Source organism: Nannospalax galili, unplaced genomic scaffold (assembly GCF_000622305.1).
Source record: "Nannospalax galili isolate Female #2095 unplaced genomic scaffold, S.galili_v1.0 scaffold191, whole genome shotgun sequence".
NCBI classification, from domain to species: Eukaryota; Metazoa; Chordata; class Mammalia; order Rodentia; family Spalacidae; genus Nannospalax; species Nannospalax galili.
The window spans coordinates 5,883,595-5,908,123 of record NW_008331484.1 but is presented as its reverse complement, the minus strand read 5'-3'; the positions used below and the strand labels follow the sequence as shown (position 1 = coordinate 5,908,123).

At 37.2% G+C, this 24,529-nt stretch overlaps 1 protein-coding gene across 2 annotated transcripts in view; it reads right to left on the bottom strand.

Moving 5' to 3' along the window:
- Positions 1-2,465: 2,465 nt before the first annotated feature.
- Kitlg (KIT ligand) overlaps positions 2,466-24,529 on the bottom strand; it is an 85,122-nt gene continuing 63,058 nt past the window's right edge. For both annotated transcript variants that reach the window (XM_008824063.3, XM_008824072.3), the window contains 4 exons: positions 18,553-18,662; positions 17,830-17,897; positions 16,911-16,987; positions 2,466-8,699 (listed from right to left, as the gene is read on the bottom strand). In XM_008824063.3, the coding sequence (XP_008822285.1) occupies positions 16,948-16,987; positions 17,830-17,897; positions 18,553-18,662 (218 nt within the window). In that variant the 3' untranslated portion in view covers positions 2,466-8,699; positions 16,911-16,947. The remainder of the gene's footprint in view (positions 8,700-16,910; positions 16,988-17,829; positions 17,898-18,552; positions 18,663-24,529) is intronic.

The window sequence follows — 24,529 nt, the reverse complement described above, 5'->3', positions numbered from 1 at the left end:
AGGGGTGTGGAGGTATAAGGATTCATGGCTTTAGCTTTCATGTTATTTGTCTTTAAGGAGAAGACAGATAATCAGCAAGACAAACTTCTTCAAAATATATGGGATGCATTGAAGGACTAGTGAGCCATATTGGAGTTTGGGTTTTAGCTTGAAAATAATGTGAAGCCATTTAAGTGTTTTCACCAGAGAAAAATATCACCAGATTTCTCTGCATAATTCACCGTAACATGAAGGGATAGAAAAACACCTAAAGTGCATAAGTGTAATCAGATGACTGTTAAGTCATTTAGGTTAGTATTAGAAGTTTGAATTGTAAAGGCTAGAAAGAGGAGGGAGAATAGCAAATAACTGAAAGGACATGAAAGGTGAACAAGGGGATTGTCATAAAGCTGCTGAGTATGGTCTGTATTAGTTACTTTTCTCATTGCTGTGACAAAATACTTAGTGAAAGCAACTTGAGGAAAAAGGGGTTATTTTGCTCACAGTTCAGAGAAATACAGTACATTGTGGCTGAGAAGGCATGGTGGGAGAAGCCTGTGCTGGTATGTCACATTGTGTCCTCAGTAAATAAGCAGAGAGCAATGAACGTTAGAGCTCAACTGAATTTCTCCTTTTAACTCAGTCTGTCTGCCAGCCTACAGAATGTCCTGCCCACCATCCATGGAGGTTGGTCTTTCCTGCTCAGTTGGATCTTTCTGGAAACACCTTTGGAGATACACCCAGAGATACACCCCCTGTTGATTCTAGGAGAATGAAGATTAATGAAGAGTAACCATGATAGTTCCTCCCCTTACCAATTTGATACCCAAACATATCACTTTAAATCATGGCATTCTACCCCTGGCCCCTAAAACCTCAAGTTCATCTCATAATGCAATATGCATGTAGTTCATTTCTAAAACTCCCCAAAGTCTTAACAGCACCAATATTATGCAAAAGTTCGAAGTCTAAAGTATCTTCTGAGAGTTAAGACAAATTCTTAATTGTAAAATCAAAACACAAGCTACATAATTCCAACATACAGTGGAATAGTAAAATATTTCCCATTCTGAAAGTGAGGGATGAGGCAAAGGAAGGAAAGGTTGGGCCAGAGCAAGAACAAGCCTCAGCTGACAAACACCAAACACTGAAGCTTCATGTCTGGCATCTAGGACTCATGATGCAATCATCCAGACTCTAGAGCTTTAGTCCCGCCTCTTCAGTTCTATTACCTATAGTGCACCTAGACTCTCTCCTGAGAGCTCCACTCCATGCCAGCAACTTCACTCACCATACATCTCTCCATCATCACATTTCCAATATCCTGGGGTCTCCATCTTGGGCCTCATCTTCACAGTTTCATTGGGCTGCCTCTCAGAGCCTGCTTACATGGAACCTGAAACTGCCACTTATTGGCTGGCCCCAGCTTTCTGGAACTCTGGTAAAAGTCTCCATAACTTTATAATTCTTATTTTGTATTCCTGCAAACCAGCACCATGTGGATGCTGCTGCCATATTCTGCAGCCAGCTTGAGGGGGGGTCTTACCCCCTTCTACCACAGCTGTAGTAGCCACTGTGTGCTATATCTGATGAGCCAAGTATAGTCAACCTCCATTCATAAATGTTATCTCCTTTAGGCCCAGCACTGCTGTTAGAAGGGGGATCAAGGATAATTTCAGCTGGCTCAATCTGGGAAAACACTCTCCTGGGCAGTTGTTTGAGTGCACAAAACCCCTTCAGTGGCATTCTCATTTCAAGTTCTCTTCTTTCAAGTGAATTTACATTTACAACTTGGAGCCTTTGATGGGTGTGGTTTTACCCCCATGACGCCTTTCCTGTTACCTCAGCGCATGCAGGTTTTCTCTTTAATGGCACTAAATCTCCAATAACTACAGTTTCTTTCTCCACACCTACCTTGGCTGCATCTCTACATTAATTCACACTGTACTCCTCACAAAGTGTACATTTTTAATATCTTTCTGATCTCTTTCACTGTAGAGTTGACTAAGAATAGTAATAAGTAACCAGATTGTCAGAATATAACACAGATGTCCTGTACCCTAGTCCCTGATAGTCCTTATCTCCCTCCGAAATCTCATAAACTGTGCCTCTATTATCTGTATTTCTTTCAGCCTTCTGGTATTACAAATTCCCATCAGAATGAGCCATTAAGTTCAGCTGATCGCACCCTAGGGCTTCTATAACTCATACCTCCAAACGGTTCAACATTTTTCCCATAAATCATATCAAAAAGCCTAAGAATTGGCAGGGCGTAGTGGTGCACGCCTTTAGTCCCAGCACTTGGGAGGCAAAGGCAGGCAGATTTTTGTGAGTTCAAGTCCAGCCTGGTCTACACAGTGAATTCAGGTGAGCTGGGACTACAGGGAGACTCTGTTTCAAAACAACAACAACAACAACAAAAAAGCCCAAGAATCAGTTATGTTTATCACAACAATGACACTGCTTATTTTTTTTTTAATGCCTTCAGGAACATATTTATTGTGTTTGAGATGATACATCAGTGTTCTCTGAGCTACACAGGGTAAAAGAAAATTCTCTCATTACAAACTGACAAAGGTAAAAGTAAAACATTTTTCACAACAGTATGAACCACACACTCAGAAAGAGATCTGGGCTTAATACAAATGACATAATTCCTAGTCATCTACAACTACTTCTATAACTTCATACAGACAATGAATTAGGATAAAATGCATTACTGTATTTGATAGACTCCAGGACCAGTATCCTTAGTACATCACAAAATACATTTTGATATCCTAAAGAAGCAAGACTTACAAGTAGGTGTTCTAAATGTAACTAATCTACAGCTACAAAGTTCTGCTTTTGATAGCATTTACCTTTTGGGGGAGTCTCCAAGTCTCCAAAGGATAAAAGCAGAGAATAGAATTGGTATAACATATACACAGAAGTCTGTATTGTAAAGGCTATAAAGATCTGCAGCACAATGGGAAGAGACCTTTTGCTCCTTCACATTGCATACAAATTATGTGAATTATGTTGCATATCTCTTGATCTACTGATGGTTATCCTGTCATGTTCTGCTCTGTTGGTCAAATACTGAGTGGATATGCTTCTAACCAGGGGATCAGCAGGATTGCAGTCTGTCAAAAGGGAAAAAATAGAGAGTAAAACTTTGGAAATACTTAAAGCAGGACTCCAGCTATCTTTTAGAAAATCCAGGCAGATGACTCCCTGACTGTTGTTGTAGTGATAATTTTGGCGGGAAAAGTAACATTTTGGTGGCGGTGGCTTAAATGGATAATCTGATGAAAATGTATCCATAAAAAAAAAAAACCACCACCTTCATATACAAAACCTGGTGAGCCAAGTAGAGTCAACCTTCATTCATAAATGTTATCTCCTTCAGGCCCAGCACTGCAGTTAGAAAGGGGATCAAGGATTATTTCAGCTAGCTCCTGGGATGGGAAACACTGCTTTTTAATACTACTTTTCTATATTAATAAATTTTTGGGTATGAAAAAATATATGATGAAATCAATTTATGGAAAGGTTTATCTTAGTTCTTTAGAGGAGTGCAATCCACCATGGTGGGAAACGATGGTGGTGGGAGTGTTGAGTGGTTGATCATATTCTGTCTTCAGGAAGCAAAAGGAGATGGAATGTTGGTGCTCTACTCAAGTTTTCCTTCTAATTTAGTCAGGGATGCCAGGCACTGGGAAGGTGCTGCTCACATTCAAGGGCGGTCTTCCAGCATCAATTAAAAGTGTTGTGTTGAGAGATCCTTACAGATACACTGAAGTATTTTTTCCCTAGGTATTCTTAATTCTGTCAAGTTGAGAATGAAGATTAACCATCATGGTCTCGAGCCAAGTGTCAGTCCAGAGTTAAGCAGGATGGTTATAAACTCCAAAACTCATATGAATGTGGACACCAAGAATGTAGATACATTACCTGCTGTGGCATCCAAAGGTCTTACGTCTCTGTACACCTAGACTATACACTAAGGACATATCTGTTTGACTAAATGGAGTAAGCTAAGAAACCTTACAACTTCTTGCTTTGAAGTATGATATTCTGTCTCATTCTTTCTTATTCTTACAAGTTCTAACCCTGAAATCAACTCTTCCAAGAGCCTCCCCTACTGTGTATCCATTTCTCCCTGTGTGATAAGCATGTTAATTGGATCTCAATTAAGGAACATGTTAATTGGACCTCAATTAATTAAGCATGTGGTAAGTTATCTCAACATAACTCTGTACACGTTATAGTGCTTTTTATTTATCTTTTCCAATTTAAGTTATACAACTCTTGAAATCAATATGTCATTTCACCTTTTTCTTCCTTGATCACCTTTGCCCATTTGAATGATTAAAAATACTACTGAATTAAAATTTCTTATTCATTCACTTCCATAGTTCTATAAAATGCTGATGTGACTGATGACAAATATTCACAGAAAAATAGGTTTTAGCTTAATAAATGCTGATCCAAGTTGTGAATATATAATAACCTTAAGATATCAAATGAGAGTGCAAATCTATGACAGTGCATAAAATTCTTTATTTAGAACAATAAAGTATATGTATATATAATGTAATTTCAAATTCAAACCTGTATAAAAAAGGGTCAGGACACATACCTATTTTAAAAAGTACACATACAGTATATACACATACACATCACATTTTACAACCTTTTTTATTTAAACTTCAGCCATAATAAACTATTTAGAATAGTGTTGACATACATTTACATTATAATATGCAAACTCCAATCTATGACTGAACTAGCAATATATCTGTGTAGCCATCTAAATGTCTGAATACTTTTCAAGTCCATTGACTTCAAAAACAGTGGCAGGTGGACACAATAATCACACATCAATCCCTAGAATACAGGAGAATAGGACAATAAGAAATTTGATTGGAAGATTATTTTTAGTGAGTCTTATACCCTAGAAATTGAGAAAATAAAAATACCACGGTTTTTTGTTTAAACAAATTTCTTTCTAAAAATACCATAAGAAAGTATTTGGAGGTGGCAGTTGCGCATTTAAAATGTTCAGCAAACATTTTAGGATCATAAATACCCACTTCAGTATGGTATTATAAAATAGAGGTACCATTATTTTATCCTGACAAAGGCATCTTGAGGCAGAAACATGAATTGTGTGATCAGATTCCATAAATAAATTTTGGTCTGAATGGTTGCATTTTAAAGCCAATTTTACAATAGTGTTCCAAAGATAAGCTGGTTTACTCTAAAATTTTTGCCCTATTATCCAATTTTAAATGTAATTTATGGATTATACTTTTATAAATTTGTTCTAAAATAGCTTTTGGCATGCAAAATGCTTAGTAGCATCTTACACGTTCTGTTCTTAGCTTTCAATAAAATTGAGAACATTTAAATGCTTACTCTGCTACATTTCCAAATATAACACATCTTGTATCTCTTTCTGGTGAAAACGCACTACTGGTTTCTTCAGAGATAATCCCAGATGTTTATTTAAGCAAAGTTAAAAGCAATCTCTTGTGTAAATGGTTATCCAATTCTCCATTCTTGAGACTGAATTTCACTTTTACTAATGGACCCTATTTACATTAGAAACTAAAACAGCAAAAACTTTCCATCATCCAGATGCTTATTCAGAGGCTAGAGTTGGATATTTGTGTGGGACCAGTTCTGCTCCATTTTATCTGCTTTGCCAATCACTTGGCCTAAGGGCTCACTCTTGATGGGTGACTTCTGACCTTACCATACACACAAATACACAACTGAGATTCAAAGGAGGGTGGATGTGATTTGTTTGTGGCAAAGTACAGGGTCCTAACAGTCTTTTTCAATATTCATCTGACTACGCCAAACTGCCTTTTTTAAAGAATATATTTCTTCATGAAAATGTATGAGAATGGTTAATATCCCATAATAAAAACCTATTGTAGGAAGACAGTAGGAATATCTACAGTTCCACAATGAATTTTTCTGTGCATTTATAACTTTGATGGAATTAAAGTACAAAAATGTGCCATACTGTTTTTAAAAGATATATGAATGTTCAGTGAAATGTGCTTAATTCTTAATTAAACACATGTACTTCATTGTGGACACATTCTTTTAGCATTTTTTTTTACATATGCAGTAATTTTTTTTGGAGTACAGGTTATTTGTTCTATTATTTTATTGAAAAAATCAATTGATCTCTGACTCATTAAAGATGTGGCAGTGTGGTAAGCACATTAGATTACAAACAACACCCAGGTCATCTTTATCACTGCACAGGCCCTACTGATCAGACAGACAGCTTTGTTATGGTCTTGGTTTCTACCAAGGAGATACAAAGCTTTCCATATAATTTAGATTCTTCAGATTTCTTAGGTCATTTTAATTAAAAAGCATTTTTAAAAACATTACAAAAGAGAACTTTCAGTTACATGGCCCCAATTTAAAAGGAGATTTTATACTTTCTCAGTTATGAGTTTTTCATAATTTAAGATAAAATATTCAGAACATATATGGAATAAAATATGCAATGATATGTATTTTTAATCTGAAAGCAGATATGCCATAGTTAATATCCAAGCAGCTAGCATCCAAAATAATGTTCAGCATTTTTCTACTGTTCATGCATTTTATTGAATCTTAGTGTTTTAAAAAATTGGCAATCTATGTAACTCCCAATGAACCAATATATTTACTAGGCAGGACACATCTCTCCTCCCCTATCCTGTCAGATTTCATAACCTGTTAAATTTGTTTATCTGGCTCTACTGACTAAGACCATGTCCTTGAGTATTAAAACCCAATTGCTAGCTTTGAGAACAAATGTATCGTTCTTGTACTCTCAAGCTCAGTAAACAACATTTTCATAAGACCAAGCAACTTGAAAACATCAGATAAATAAAGCAAGCCATAAAATTGAGAAGTGACAATATTTTCAATTTATACACACCTATGAATAGGACTCATGTTAGCCTATATCTATAATCTCAAAGCAATCAATGCCACACAAGATAGCTCCTTTCAGCAATTAAACCAATCACTAGTTTTATTACAAATCAGTTGGACCACGGGATATCTAAGGGCTGGACCAAGTTAATGCAGCTTCCCAATGAACCTGGATTAATCTTGCAGGAATGATTAGTACTGGGGGAGTCACAGCCCTTTAAAGAAGCTGCTGTAGAAACCACTTGAGCTCTTTGGGATAAAGAAGTGCAAAGGCCACATACTGGAGCTGCACTTGCACTAGCTTTGACTATAAGCTCCGACTTCTTGGACTCGTAGTCTTGGACTCGTAGTTTCTTGTGTGCTTTCACATAACTACACTGAAAATGGTTGTCTTGTGGTTATAACATGTGGCAAATAAAGTTATTGCAAGGATTAAGTTAGAATGAAGTTTATTTGTTCATGGTATATTAAAAGAGCCTTCATAAAAAGAAATCATTTCTTGATTTTAGCCAATTGTTTTTTACACTATAAAACATATGGGCAAGGGGAATCTACACAAAGTCATATGCATTCTGGTTTAAAAGCACAATGTCCATCTTGGGAATTCCTGCCAAATTCAGTCCGAGAAATGCTGTCACGTATTTTAAATAGCAAACTGACATGCATAACTACATAAAGCTCTCTTTTTATTTTTATTTTATAAACCATAATGGATATAGACTGCCTGATTTTAAATAAATGGTTCCTTTAAAGAGATAACGGTTGTTATACTATAAATAACTAATGTTTCCTGATTCCTTGCATTCTTACATAATCCAAGTTACTTAGTTTTCAACATCCATATTAGCATAAAGTGTAGATTTCTAACCTTAGATACTAAATATCATAATTTATTTGTATTCTCTCTCATGGTGGAAATTAAAAAAAAAAAAAGGGACCTTCATACATTCAGCATTTTCTCCCAAGTCTGTTTGCACAGCTCTGTAGTGGTTTCAGAATATAAACTTTGTAGTAGATTTTGAAAACATGAGTGGTCAAGGGAAAAGACCAGCTTCACTAGGGGCCAAATGTCCTGCTTGGCATATTCTTCCACTGGTCCATGTTGATAGCTTCCTCCTGTGATGAATTGTTTGGAGAGTCTTCCCTATGCCACAGCATCACTCTTCAATTCAGCACTAACTCTCATGCATGGATAGAACCAGCCAGTCAAGTCCATTTTCCTACTGGGATATGGTGTGCATGGTCTATGTCAGGGAGAGCTAATCAGCAACTACAGAGCTGATGTGCCTGCTCCCAAAATAGTCCCCACAGCATTCAACTCCATATAGTGGCTGATGCTACTGAGTTTTTGTTTAAAAATTTTTTTCTACATCCCTTTGAAAAAGAAATTATTACCACCCCCGACTATCCAGTCTGAAATCTACTTGCAGGGACCAGAATAACTACAGACTGCAGGTTGTAACCGAAGTACAAAGCTGTGAGCTATGTGGGTTTTCAGCACTTAGACATTTCCAGAGCCATGCAAATGGCGCAAGTGGACTAAACACATGCTCTCTCCCCCATCATCACTTGCAAGACGCCCAGTGTCCTGCTCCATGAAGGTTCTTCTTTATAGATGATGAGTTCAGCGCCAGTTTCACAGTTAAACACCGTGCTCCAATTTCTGAATCATCCATACAAAGTCATGGGTAGCAAGAACAGATAAAGATGAGGTCTGTCACTTGAGACAGAATAGGAATTTGTTTAAAGCTGCTTCATTTATGAAGCAAACATGAACTGTTACCAGCCTAGAGAGGAAGGGGGAAAAAAGAGAGAGATTATGATGTGTCTGCTTCTTGCCTTCTTTTCGTTCTCAATAGTTGACTTCATGTAAAACCCCTGAATGAGTAACAGACTTAATATGTGTTACACTTAACCTTAAAGAACTGGGCAGGTTCTGATCAGTCACCATCTCCCTAGGAACACTCAATATGATATCAAATGATCTTATTTATTGTCTATTGTCTGTCTCCTCTGATTACAGTATAAACTCCGTAAGGCTGGAGAACTTTCTCTCTCTTTTACTGCTGCACCACAACCGTTATAATGGTGCCTGACACAAAGTATAATATAACGCTTAACAAATATTTCTTAAACATAAGAATGGATAAAGGTTAGTGCTGCTTTATTCATGACGGCAAGGAAAGGTAACCAACTTAGATGGACAGTGACAGATAAATGGATAATGAAAATATGGTACATATATGCAATGGAATTTATTCAACTATAAGGAGAAATGAAATTTGCAGGACAATTGATGGACATAGAAAGTATACTATAAAGTGAAGTGATGCAAACTCGTAAGAAAAAACTGCATGTTTTCTCTCAAGTGTGGGTCCTAGCATGAAATGTACACATGCATGTATATGAATGAGTATAAATGTGGATAAAGTCTAAAAGCTAGAAAGGAAACCAAAAGTGGGCAAGAACAGGCACTGAGGAAGGATGGGGTGCTGTGGAAGACACACAGGACATGACAGAGGAAGACACTGAGTGTGGGAAGTTACAAGGAGGGGACGGGGTGGCACGAGGGTGGGAGAGATGAGGGGGAGGAGAATCTACTAAAACACATTTTGTTAGAAAAGGTCATAATATCTAATATCAGTATGTTAATTAAAAAAGTAATAAAAAAAGAATGGAAAATGGGACTGGGGAGATAGCTTAACTGGTAAGGTTTTTGCCACTCAAGCATGAGGACCTGAGTTTGAACACCAGAATGTATTTTAAAAATCCAGATCAGATATGGGGGCTGGAGAGATAGCTCAGCAGTTAAGAGAACTGGCTGCTCTTGCAGAGGAACTGGCACCCACATGGCAGCCAACAACCATCTGTAATTCCAGTTCCAGGGGATTTGAAGCCTTCTGACCTCTGCAGGTATTGCACAACACAAGTAAACTTACACACATGAAGGCAGTATATTCATACATGTAAAGTAAAAAAAAACAAAATATTATTTTAAAAATCCAGCTGTGGTAGCATGTATTTGTAATCCCAACACTTGGAGGGGACGTGGGGCAGGTGGATCCCCGTGGTTTGCTGGCCAGCCGGTCAACTGACTTGACAACCTGCAGGCCCATGAGGGCACTGCCTCACAAAACAAAATAGATGGCACCTGAGGAATGACAGCCACAGTTGCCCTCTGACCTCCACATGTACACACACGTGCATATATACCTCCCCATGTTCGCCTACATATACATGAATGTTTATGCATATACACACAAGAAAAAAATGGCTAGATGAATACCTTGTGATTTACATGTCCCCAGACAAACCATTATTTATCTTAATTTGTGTGACAAGAGGGTTACCAATCGATTTAGCCTTGAATTTCTCCAGCATACAGAGTAGACAGATGGTGAGGGAGGAAAGGTTGAGGCACAGGGCCTAGAGCGTGCGGAAGGGCAGCCCAGATGGAGAGGCATGGAAGATATATCTGGGACAGTGGAGAAGTTGTTCAGAGGCTACCAAGTACCAGTCAAGTCACCATGAAGCAGCTCCAGTATCCTGCCTGTCTAGCAAGCTTCTAAGCAATCACCCCCTTTCCCTCAACCCCACCCCCACCAAACCAGAGCAAATTCTCATTCAGTATTTCCTCTCAAACGGAAGAAAGACTAAAATCCTGACACTTCCTGGAGAATTTCACTTGGTCTCACTACAGCTTATGGTACTTGGTAAAACATGACAGCCACAAAGTTTTTCAATGCTGGTTTTAAACCATTGAATCTCAGATATTTCAACATTCCAGTAATTAAATCCAGACAGATAAATAAAGAGATATTAAAAGAAAATTTCAGAAATCATATACATACACACACACATATAGTTTAAAAATAAAGCATGGTTAGGCAAGCAAAACAGAATCATGAAAAGTAAAAATAGTTTTGTTAAAGCTAGGCAGCTATGCATAATTTAAAATTCTTGACTTAATTAACTGTAGAGAAGCAAGACTAGAAATCTATTTTGGATTTTTGTCCCTCGGTTACTTAGCAAAGAAAATAAAACTGAAGGCTGACAACTGTTTTTTCAGAGAATAAAACTACAATTTTTTATAATGACACCTTGGAATTTTACAATAAGCTCATGAAATACGCAGGATGAGTATTATTATCCCCTCATTACACAGTGGTGTGTCATTTAATGATGGGGATACCTTCTAAGAAATGAGTTGCTAGGTGATTTTCTTGTGCAAACATTATAGGGTGTGCGTATCTAAATCCAAATGGTATAGTCTGCTACACACCTAGGCTGTATTATAAATCCTGAGACCACCATCACATGTGCTGTACGCTGGCTGAAACATCATGTATATGATGTTATATATAACTGTATATGAAAATACAAGGGTTAAAAGACACTAACTCATCCAGGATCCTGCAACTAGTTAAGTTTCAGAGCTGAGGCTTGAACCCAGGTCTAAACCTGTCCAAGCTTGTTTTACAACATGGCTCAGAAGAAAGAAAGCCCAGAAACAAAAGTCCCCAAACCCTGGAAATTTTTAGAGAATACCGGTAAAGCATCAGAAAGCTTGATGACTGGGGTCCTACCATTTCCAGGCCTGTGCCTAAGTGCTCAAGCTTGGCTTGTCCTTTTCCTCATGAGATGTCTAAGATCTATTTTCTTCCACTGTAGCTCAGAACGATAGGAGAATTTTAGGTTGAGTTTCTGTTTTTACTCTCTTTGCATGCCTGCGTCGTGGGCATTCCTTTCTGCTCTCACCATGGTGGGGTAGCTAACTGACACTAACTGAACACATGCTACAAACATGCTATTTATTATTAGTTAGCCTGGGCCCTCTCTGTGACTCAGCAGTCTTTCTCCCAAGGTCTCAATTAAGAATTCTGTGCAGATGACGCTCAAATTCCAATCTACAGTTGCAGCCCTAACTATCTGCCATAGTTTCATCTCACCGCATGTGGCCGTTGTTCAGAAATACCAGTATTTAGCAACATCTTCTCAGTTCTGATTTCCCATTTTCAGTTAATAGCACCACCACCCGCTGTTTCCTAAATTCCAAATCACCCCTCCCCAAGTCCTATCAAGGAGTCGCACCAGTAATAAGGATGTGTCAATTCTTTTACTGCAAAGTGGTCTGCACTTTACTACTGCCATGGCCCTGACTTCTCATTCTCTCACAACTGACTGGAAGACAGCTCTCCTAGTTAAAACCCTATCTCCAGTTCAACATTTCTGTCCTAACGGCCACAATACCTATTTTTCCCAAGCTTCTGCTCTGACTGGATCATCGCTATTATCTAACCCCTCCAACAGCTCTTTAGATTACCTAAAGGAACATAAGTTATGTTCCTAGAATCCAAAGCCTCTTTCAAACTGATGCTCACTCTTCTCAACACTAATCCTGTGTGCATGACTTCCTCTGGAGTCCATTCATATAAGCTGTATGCCTGTGGAACCCAGTTTATACTCCAGGGTCTTCCTAATTTTGCTTATGCCAGCACAGTATTTGGATGAACCATTTTTATTAATGAAATAGTACCAATCACCCAGTATCTGGCATATCTAATACAAAAGCCACTTCTGTTGCTTGTGGAACCAAGCTTTCCTCCATCCTTTCAATTAAAGAGATTGCATGTGGGGTGGGCTTGGCACAGCCACAAGGGATGCTATCCATGGCAATATCCAGGGACACTGATATGCAGTGACCTCAACTTTAACTTCTTACTGAGTTTTTTACTTCAGAAACTCCATTTGATATTTCTGAACTTTACAAACTTATTTACCTTTAAAAATTATTCTGTATTATTTCCTTTTGTAGGTTATAAGCAGTGTGAGGACATAACTAGGCTATATGTTCCACATGCACTTAATGTATCTTTGAGAGTTTCTTGGGATTTGATTGTGAGATGAATAAGGCATAAAGTTCTCCTATAATATGCCAGGTAAGCAAAGCTTTTAATGTAAACTATCTGTTTGATTTCTGTCTTTTAACTTTTACTCCATTCAACACAATCCATGAGTTCTCCTAGACTGATGTATATAGGTAGCTGCATTCGGCTAGGTGACAGAGCGGACCTTTAACGTAATGTAAATGCTTTCATATTTGATGTCAAATAAACACAACTTCAAGATATTTTTTAAGAAACTTCTTCTGTTTCTTGTTCTTCATTTAATTCCTCCTATGTTATTCCCTTATATCTAAGACATATAACTTTCTGTTTACAAATTTTATTTCCTCTGGAAAATTAACACTCCTTATGTTTTTTTTATTCTATTATTCTAATACAAGTTGATTTAATTTGCTTTAGTTGGCGAACCTTCCATTTTAGAGAGAGATCCCATCCATAAATCTGAGTCATTCCTCCCTTTTCCTCTTTTCTGTTAACCAAGAAAGAGACTGCAAGCCAAATTACATCAAAAACTAAAAATTATATTATTACATTTCTCCATTTTTTATATACTGGTACTTTTTTCTATGGTTATTATTAACATATCCTTTTCTTCCATGTTGTATTTTATTCCCCTAAATTTTTCCTGCTACTACACACTTCTTATGAAAATATACTTAAAATTGCCAGGGGAGAGGTTCATTCTTTCCTTTTCTCTGTCTCTCTCTTTCCTTCCTTCTTCCTTCCTTCCTTCCTTCCTTCCTTCCTTCCTTCCTTCCCCCTTACTCCCTTCCCTCCTCCCCCTTCCTTCCTCCCTTCCTCCTTCCTTCCTCCCTCCCTCCTTCCTCTTTCCTTCCTTCTTCCTTCCTTCCTTCCTTCCTTCCTTCCTTCCTTCCTTCCTTCCTTCCTTTCTTTCTCTTTCTTTCTTCTTCAGTATTGAAGACTGAAATCATACCTTATGTACATTAAGCAAACACTGTCCTATTAACCTACATTTTCATACTTTTATTTATTTAACTATTTTTGTTTTGAGATAAGAGTCTTAGTAAACTGCTCAGGCTAGCCTCAAAGTGCCTCAGCCTCCCAAACAGCTGGAATTACAGTGCTATACCATTATATCCAGCCTCTTGGAGGGCTTTAAGCCTCTGTTGGTACAGGGTCAAGGATAAGGCTTTATACTCTGTGTAATGGATAATCAGTGTTATTACATGGGATGTGTATTTGACTTTGGGATTTTGATTAATGGACACAAACTGACCCTCCCTCACTTTTACTCTGTAATTTCCTCAATATTTGTGTTCTTATATCTACTCAAGATTACTTGCATCATTATCTTAATAAGTTTTATTCTCATGTGACATAAGTTCTTTGAGATATTGAGTCATATTTTGATTTATTTGACATATTTATTCATCAGTTCTATGTACAAAGCATAGGTAATATAGTTTAGCAGGCACAAATACTACTTTCTGAGCACTTATACATTCACAAAAGACAAAAAATGTCTATATAAGTTACTGTGATATACTATTGAGAGGCGTATGATAGGTAACTAGAGGGCAAGAAACAGGGATCAGTTTAACAAAGTCAGATTTTGAATATAGTGGTCAGTAAAGTACTCCACGACAGAGACTTGTAACTGATTTCTTCACTCATGCCATCACTGACATCATAGTGACTATTCAAGAAGTATGATGAATTTACTTCTAAACAGTTCTGAGTTTCTTTTATTTGGCTGTGTGATTTTTAGTTAATTAACTCATTAGTTAATTTATAGGCAGACTCTTACAAGGTGGTTCAGGTTGGCCTGGAATTCACCATATAGCCCAGATTGGTCTCAAACTTCTGCTCTTCCTGCCTCACCCTCCTGGGCTGGGATGAGAGACACGCACCATTTCTCAGTTTTATACATGAATAACATTTCATACTCTTGAAATGAATGAACAGAAGCCTTCCAATATGACTATCATCCTCGTTGCTGTGCACATCTGGGTGCCAGTGATCAAAACCAGCACATTAAGCCCATATATCTATGCAGGACACAAAATAAAAACAAGTCCAACCTCAAAATAAGTATATCACCTTATTACTTGCTTAAGTTTTTTTCAGGGCTCATTGATTCAGTCATTCTCATTCTAACATTTATCAATGTTGTACAAGTAAAAAATTTAGTGCTGGCAATATAGTTAGAACCAGACAGACCTGGCTCCTGTCCTGGCATGCTATAGGACTAGAAATATGCGTAAGCTGTCTGACTATGTTTGTTTTAAAATGTCATCAATTCTTTTCCTCCTAAGTAAATGGCTTGGGTTCCCCATCGTAATCCAAATGTCACAGGACAAATGCAACAGTCAAAGCCACATGATTGAAGAGCTATGTGCCAAAACAGGATCCCTGAAATGCAATCCCTAAACCAAACAGAGGATGTCACTTGGACTTTTACGATTCAATTAACCATTTAATGTGTGGTATGTAGATGTCTGACTTAAGGGAACTGAAGTGACAGAAAAGAAACAGTGAGGTTTGTGCTATGGTTGAAGGACAGAGAAAAAGATCTCTAGGAAGAACAATGATTTCTCCTTAGAGAATACTGCTCCAGAAAATAAGAGATAGCCCATCTACTTATATTATTAGATAGAAGAAAAAAAGCCTGGGGAAGCTAGGGCAGGGGCAGAACAGAGTCCCAGTCAGGCTTTGGATGTGGTTGTTCAAGGGTATGACTGAACACAAAAACAAAATGTATGTGGAGTAGTTATTATCTCAAGGTACATCAGGCTGCTGAAAAATAATCTGTTATACCAACCAAAGTGAATCATTAGAGCAAGAGGCAAAAGACTAGGGCCAGCTTCCCCAGGGAAGGTTCAGTAAGGAGGTAATTTTGAAATCTAGGACAGAAGTGAAAGCTGGAAGGACAGTGACCCTGTAGGGAAAGGAAAGAGCTTACCGGAACCTCTACCAGTAATAACATAACCGAGCAAGTGACTCTGACAGAGGGAATACGGAGAAAACTTGAGTGTTCAGGGAGAGAACAAATATTCCTAGTCTGTGGAAAATTCATTCAAAACTCAGGGAGCAATAACCTGAGTTAAAATTAACCTCTACACAGCAAAAGTAAACGTGAGTAAGAAATGAACTGATGTTGATAAGGTTGATGCCATGCTGGGTGTTCAACCAAACATGTCTGAGTTTGAGAGCAAGGAAAGTAGAGATGAGTGATAAGAAACACCAGTCCCGGCCAGGCATGGTGGTACACACCTCTAATCCCAGTACTCGGGAGGCAGAGATAGGAGGATCTCTGTGAGTTCGAGGCCAGTCTGGTCTCCTAGTGAATCCAGGCCAGCTGGGGCTACAGGGAGACCCTGTCTCAAAAAGACAAAACAAAAAACAAAAAACAAAAAAATAAAGAAAGGAAGGAAGGAAGGAAGGAAGGAAGGAAGGAAGGAAGGAAGGAAGGAAGGAAGAGAAAGAACGCACAATCCCTCTGACGAGGTTGCACTATCCTTTCTTATACAGTACCTCCCCCAACCACACAATCACAACCAGGGTGTGTTACTGGCTAACACTTGGTACATCCTGGTCTCCAGTCTGGAGTGAGGCACTTATGAGCAGTCCTGTAGCAAGTGGCACTTTGCCCTGGTAGCTATACTTTGACTCTAAGATACTTTGATTTTTGTCTTCTTTTTCTTAAAGTGACAGAAAAATAGCTTTGATTTTCTCTTTATTCAGCCTCTAACAAATGGGCCACTGACACTTGATAGTGGTCATACATAGATGAAATTGGTCTTTTAAAAATATGTTAAAAATTTTACTCCTAATTTTCTGTTTGTTTCCTTTTACTCCAAGTAAACAATGGTTAATTAACAATGATTAATTTTTTTAAATATCTCCCATCCAAAATGAGTTCACTAATCTGGACAAATAACTGCTTACCTTTCAAAATCTGACAATATACAATGGGTGAGATATGCACAGTTCAATTCTGTAACAACTTTGGTTAACATTTAGACATCTGCTCCATCAAGGGCATAACAATAAAGCTTGTTTCTAAATTCCAGCTTCTAAGATGTTATATAGTTCTTGCAAGCTCTTGCAGCTTGAGGTCTAAACACTTACCACTGTATGAAGGTAACAATGTTGATAAAAACCACAATTACACTTCTTGAAACTCTCTCTCTTTTTGTTGCAACATACTGAAACACAACAAGAAAAATGCTTATTTGCTTTTGGATGGAAATTCTGAAGTACATCATGATCCTGGCATTACAAAACTGAGCAAGCTTATCTTCCTGAGTACCTCCATAGAGAAGAGAGATGACTTATCTCTACACAGTCAGCTCAAGTAGTTTATAAATATTCCTGTACATACTGTATGTACTTCAAATGCTTATGTGCATTTAATATGTGTGTATATACATCACCAGACATGATAAGAGAAAATACTGTGCTGAAATTGATAAGAAACGGTAACTGAAAATATTAGTGTGCTAGGGCAAGAGATGGAAAAGTCATCTGGACCAGTTATAGGAAGGTGAAGAACATCTTAGAACAATGCTTGTATTTAGCTTTGGAGAAAATACTAAATAAGTCAGAGAAAAGCTAAAGGCTGTGATAACCAGACTGAAGTAATTATATTGAGTCTGCAAAAGAAAGTCATTTGAGGTATTTTAAACAGGAAGTAGTATCACAAACAAGGATTTAAGAAAGAATATAATAGCAGTAACTCAGCCAACAAATAATGATATGGACATGGGTGAAGATGATTGTCTCCAAGCAATGTAAGGAGTCAGTTTGTCTCAGTAATAGTGTAGAAAGTATATGCAAATGCACCTTCAGAGACAGTTATACATATGTATTTTACAGGACGTAGGATTAAAGAGACAGTGAAAGGTCAGAAACAGGAAAAGATTTGGAGCACATTGGATGAGAGCTGCAGCCCAATCATGATCAATGTCTTAAAGATGTTACAGGCCTGAGAATGCACAGCACGAGAACTCCAAGCTTGTTTGAAAACATGTTTAGCAAAATGAAATACCTTATCTCATTATCCTCTTCATTAATCTGTATAGTTTCAACTGCCCTTGTAAGATTTGATTGTTTCTTCTGGGGGAAAAAAAAACAATGACATGTACTACAGAAACATCGATGACTGCTGTAATGCTTGAGAGGTTAGTGGTTTTCTCTTTAACATCAATTAGCTCTCATCGCAGGTTTTTTAGCATGCAAAATACATTTTTTTGCAAAAATAATGACAAAAAATGCATGCATTATCAACTCAACATTTTTAGGATGTTGAAGGCGGAAGGATAAAAACAAAGCCATCAGATAGAAACAGTAACCGAATTTAAAAGGTACTTTTAAAACCTGAGATATCGTGATTTAGCACATTTTAAATTTTAGGCAGGTATCAATAAAAGAAGAACAGATATTCAAAAAAGCAGCAATACAAATGATACCTTTATTTTACTTTTAAGCATACCACATGATTCTTAGCATATTGTCTTCCTTTTTAAATTAATTCAGACTATTAAACCATGTCTCATTTCTTACATGTGCCTTCTCCACTACAGGACTTCTCTCCAAAGTACAATGAGGAATGATAGAAACGTTTCTAAAATTTAAGCTTTGCTGAGACTGTAAGTTAACATTGTTTTCTCAACAAAATCCTTTTTTGGAAAGAGATCATATGTATATGTATATAATGAATAAACAATTATGTAAAGTTGATGAAGCGGGTGGGAGGAACAGAAATACTTACCTTCCAGTATAAGGCTCCAAAAGCAAAGCCAATTACAAGAGAAATGAGTGCTGGCAATGCCATGGCTGCCCATTGTAGGTCTGAGTCTCCAGCAGACTTTGCGGCCTTCCCTGAAATTTAAAGAGCACCATGTGAATACAGCAGCTCCATCCTAGGAGTCTGCCTGTTAGGTTGTGATTGTTCCAACCGGTTTCCATAGTGTGCTTTTGATGTACGTAAATCTCTAGAGTTTTCAAAAGGCTAGCTTTTCTGTTGACTATTGTTTTTGCAAGCAATGTAAGTCCATATAATCTCCAAAAGATGAAGGCATTTAAAAAGAAAGAAACCCCACAGACAGAAAGAGACTTAACACAGTTAATGTTCATGCATATGTAGAATACAGGGTTAGGCTATTGCTAGGAAGAATGATTTCTACTGAAAACAAACCTTTCTTCTATGTTTTTATTGTCTAATGTCTTTTTACTTTCTTACACTTGACTTTCTGCCCCCAGTGTTGCAAGCTGGATCAGGTCCTGTATGTTCTCTGCTAGGTTTGGCCAGTTGCAAACAGTAAGTGATTACATGCACACTACAGATAATGGTACTTTAAGTTGCTTAAAATTGTGGCTTTTGGCTCATTCACACCTTCAGTACACTCTGGGGCAGGGGGCAGTATTTTTCATTAATGTCACCCTGCTCTAAGTAAGCCTAAATAAGCACCTTAGTAACAAAACAACTAGTGCATTGACTCTTGATATCCACCCTGCTTCACTCAACCATGAGGAAGGGACTGAGTTCCACAAGGGTCTCTTTGCACCAATGTGAAACTGATTTAGACATATTTTTCTATATGACTCCTTATAGGGAACAATGTAATTATTTGGAAATACTGACATATATTTGTTAGTCTGTAAGAGTGAATTTTGCAGTTTCCATTGAAAGAAATTATAAATTTACAATAATTACATGACCAAAAATCTGATCAAGGGAAAGTGACTGCTTTTAGTAATCTTGTAACAAGAATTTGGTCACAAGGTTAGTCTACAATCACTTATTTAATACATCTAATACCCCTAATGTTCATAAGATACAGAAACAGATCCACTGTGTGTATGCACATCCATCTTGATAAGGAAAAGGGAAATTCATAGAGTTCATCTAAGAGGTAGAAATAAATTTTACCCACCTCCAGCATGTGGGAACTATAGCAAGAAACTTTCCTAATTCTATGATTCCTATATTTCCAAAGAGATTCTAGCAATACAATGTTTGCACATTTGTTCATATACCAGTGTGTGTCAGAGGGACACAGAAGAATGGGTGTCCAGAACAAAGTTCAGGAATTGCATGTGGAGATGTGGGAAGTGGGGCCACCCACTTATGTAATAATAAACTGCTTCCTCAAGACAAAAATTAACCATCCTCTGTCTTGTCACACACATCCTATAGCCCCAGGACAAATGTGTTTTAGGCAACTGAAGTTGGGGTTCAATATGAATTTATCTCTCCAAAACAAAAATCACCCTTAATGAACTGAGATTTACTGTAATAGATGTAGTGCTATTATTATAATAAGATACTTTAAGGATTATGAGAAAACAGATCTATAGTCATAAGCAATTTCTACCATTTTAGGAATTCTAATATCACTATTCTCAAACAAATAATTTGGCTCTTTATGTTTGTATTCCCTTTGAAGGACAAACTGCTGTGGCCTCTGCTGTCTACTGGGACTACTGATGTCCACTTTGACAGCTCCACCCTTAGGACTATGGGCTAGTAAAATTCCTCCAATCTAAAATGCAACAAAAATCATTCAGTAGGAGAGAGGAAGGGAGAGGGACCCCCCCAAGGACAAGGAGAAGAAAAGGTATTGAGTGCCATCTCCTACAGAGGTGAGTAAGACTTGACTTCTGTTGTTTCATTCTTGAAAACAAGGCCTTCATTTCCTCCAGCATACAAAACCTTATAAAAAAGGAAAGACAACTTTATAGAAAAGCTTGCCCACACCTCCAGGGAGGACTACAGTGCTTGCACTGAAGCTCACTACCAGGAATCTACACAACTTGAACTTGTATGCCTCAAGCCCATATGAAGTGTATTTGGGGCCAAAGCCCACGTTGATAACAAAGCTTTGCTTTTGTGCAGAGGCTGCCTGCAGAGACCATGTTGGGAAGGAGCGCTGATCTAGACAGAGTTTAAGTAATCCTAATTCCTAGGACATTACTCTATTAATTGTGTCTAATTATTACTAAAACTGTCCACTCTTGAATTTTTTAGTGACTGATTTATTTGTTCTAATAGCAAGCAACATGTGAACAAACAGAATGTAGAAAACCGTGCTAATATTGCTGAGCTTCTTTTTAGGGCTTAGCATGCTTTGGAACTCCATGATAACAAACATGGCTTGCTTGGTCCTCAGGAAATGGGCATACGGGCTCTCCTCTTTGATTCTGATCTCAAACTCTGTACAGGCACACCAAAGTTACTGTCCCACGGTGATTAGCTGTCCCCATACTAATTTTGATGAACTGTTTAAGCATGACTCCATGAGTACATATGCTAATTCATTTAACTTGACAGAAGCCCTATGAAGGAGGAATTACCATCTATCGACTGGGGATTCAGAAAGCTTAGGTAACTTGCCCAAGATCACTCAACAAGCTATGATGAGGATCAAGGTATGCAGGTATTCACAAATTAAGGATACACTACTCAAACACTGTGTGAACAAATCTCTAACTTAAGCATCCTTGAACCAATTTTTCCTTGGCACAGAGAATGTTATTATTTCTTTGTAAATATACTTCCCTTCATATAAATAATAGGCTTGTATAGTATTCCATGGCTCTTCCCTACACATTTACATCTTTCATATGCTCTGTCCTCTGATGAGCACAGCTTTTAAGTTTTATCCCTAAAAACTATAATCCTTTCTTCAAATTTTCCTGACTACTCATCCCCAAAACAGTTTCACCTCCTTTATACTACAAGTAAAAACATTTATAAAATTCTATTAATATTCCAGTTACATACTGTGCTATAGGTATTTTATCTACATCTCTCAGAATATAAGCATCGCAAAAGCTTTTCTTGTGCATTAGTATCTAACTAACATATTTATAAGTGGCATTATACATATCCAAAGGTTGATGACGTGTGAGATCTATATGTTTTACAAAAGGAAGAGAAAACAAAATAAATAAGGATGAGGGGGACAGGTAGAAGAGAAGTCTACTTTGTAGTTTAAAAAAAGCAGAGAATTGAGAGTATGTTTCTTATACGCAGTTTATTTTTATTTGTTTGTTTTTAAGTTGGAAAGTAGGAAACACTTTTGGTTCCAACTGTAGTAGCAGAGTAGCCTTTCCAACCTACACAATTAGAATTCTGGACAGATTACATGAAGCAACTATTTTCACAAATTAACTCATAAGCAATGTAAGAGTATAATTCCTGAGAGAGAGATGTACAAAGTGATTATTCTGGATTTCTGTCTTTTAGGTTCTACAGGCTTGGTAGAAAGAACCCTGTTAAGGTAACATTCTCACGGAGTAGGAATTTTGAGATCAAGTTCAGGTTTGTTGACTTGGGTAGGGTTGTACAGCTGTACTTGATGGAAGAGTGATGTGCAAATAAGAAGCATCACAAATCTTAAGCTATTCGGCAAACAATATGCTATGCATTCCCAGGAAGAGACATACAAAATCTGGGCAAGAACACATCTCTTAGCAAGCTCTAATCCCAGAAGGTACCCTATTAGTCACAAAGCAATGGGAAAAATGGAGTTCTAATGTACCAACTGGCATTCCCAGAACTCTAGAGACATCTCAGTCCACCCAGGTCTTTATAATAAAGTTATTCTTATAGCTGGGAAAGGTGGTGCACACCTTTTTAATCCTAGCACTCCAGAGGCAGAGGCAGGCAGGTGAGATCAAGCCTAGCCTGATCTACATGGTAAGTTGCAGCTGGGGCTATAGGGAGACCCTGACCAAAAAGAAAAATTAAAAAAAAAAAAAAAAAAAAGGAATAGGGTTATTCTCTTCCTGTCTCTAATCAAGTTTAAAAATAAGCATAGGAATCAATCAATGGCTGCTGAAGACAAATCAACTTCCTTCAGGGACAAGTTCCAGAAGGGTTATCCAAACCCAAGTGGCTGTTCATAAAACATACGTACACATAAGCACCATTATATGGACTCAGTATAGTGTGAGTGTGTGTGTGTGTGTGTGTGTGTGTGTGTGTGTGTAAAACAATAATAATCAATGAAGAGGTCATGAAGTTGGGGGGAGACTTTGGAGGAACTGTAGGGAGGAGATAGTGGCATAGGGATGATGTAAATACAGTTTTCCATATATGAAATTCTTAAGAATGTAAAAATAAAAAAGGAAGATAAAGTTCATCTACCAACAAGTGAACAGCCCATGGAAACAAAACTTAATGGCTTCTAGAGGAATGGTCCAAAATCCAGAAGAAATTCAACAATATAATAATAAATTTAGTATATGTTCAAACCTTATCAATTATTTAAAGCAACATTATGACCCAAACTCAGAACAGAAAAAAAAAGAGGAAAAAAAATATCTAAAATGACATAGATGTTCAAGTCAGGCAGAAATATTAGACAAAAAAGAAAATGTCTTAGAAATGAAGATGGAAATCTTAGCACAAAATATTTTTAAAAAATTATCAAATAGAAATTCTAGGCCAAAAACCAGAAACTTCGAAATAAAACCTGGTTGAAAAATTCATCAAATTAGAGATGGTAGAAGGAAATATCAGTGAACTGGAAAACAGGTAAGTAAAAGTTATCTGTTTAGAACTGTGATAAGAGGTTTCAGAAGATGAATACATACACTTAGCAAATGGAGGAAAAGGGTCATGGATTCAAGGCCAGATTCCACTACATAGTGAGTTCAAAGCCAGCCTGGACTACATGAGACCCTGTCTCAAGGAGAGACACTTTTAGATGTGATGTGTTATGTATGCAATTCAGATTTTAGAAGGAACTTCAGATTTTAGAAGATTCTGTCCTACAAATATTGCACATTTGAGACTATTACTCATTGAGTTCTGAACAACATCCTATAGCCAAACATCTCAAGGGTCCACAATGAAATATATAAATATTCATTTTCAGAAGGATAAAAGACTACAAACAGTGTCACCTCAGATTCAGGTCAAAATTTGATGGGAGAAAAAATTACAAACATTTTTTAGAGATTAAAAAATAACTGCATAGACTATTATAAGTTATAAAAAAAAAGTTGATTCCTTTTATATTTTTCACAGAGAAAAGTCTTGTCTTTCCCTGAACAAACAGTAATGTTTTTCCCATTGATCAGTCTTAAAGGATGACTGTTCTGCTAAGATCACATTTTTTTTTCTTCCTATAGTTTCCACGAGGCTAGAGGATGTATGCAATATCCAATAACCTTTAGAATAACCTTTGCATAATCTCGAAAATAAGACATAATCCTCCAGAAACCTGGGTTCTTGGCTAAAGAGGACAGAAACTTTAAAAAAAGAAGCATATTCTCCTCCAACATATAGTTTTATGGCAAAATAACAAAATGACCAAATTTCTAAACACACAGTAGTAAATACTGACACACAAATACACAAAACTGAAAATGTGCTTGGAATTATAGATAGCATCTGTACTTGCAATTTAAAAATTCCATTTTGGTTAGGCACGTTCTCCACAAAATATATTTTAGGCCTACAATGATAAAGGTCTAAATCATACTTTTATAATTAATTTCATGCCTTATTTAAAATAATCTTAGCAGAAAGTTTATTGGCCTGATTCTCTTATCATTATCTTAAGCTCTAGGGAAATCCAGTTCTATAAGTCAGATATTTAATTGTCAGGAAGACCATAAGACTGTAACAGAATAGTACTATTAGTAATAATTGTAGAAAATTCCTTTAAAGCCCATGCAATACTCCTATAGAGGCTAATTGGAGCCATGCGTGTATTAAATCAGATACATGTACT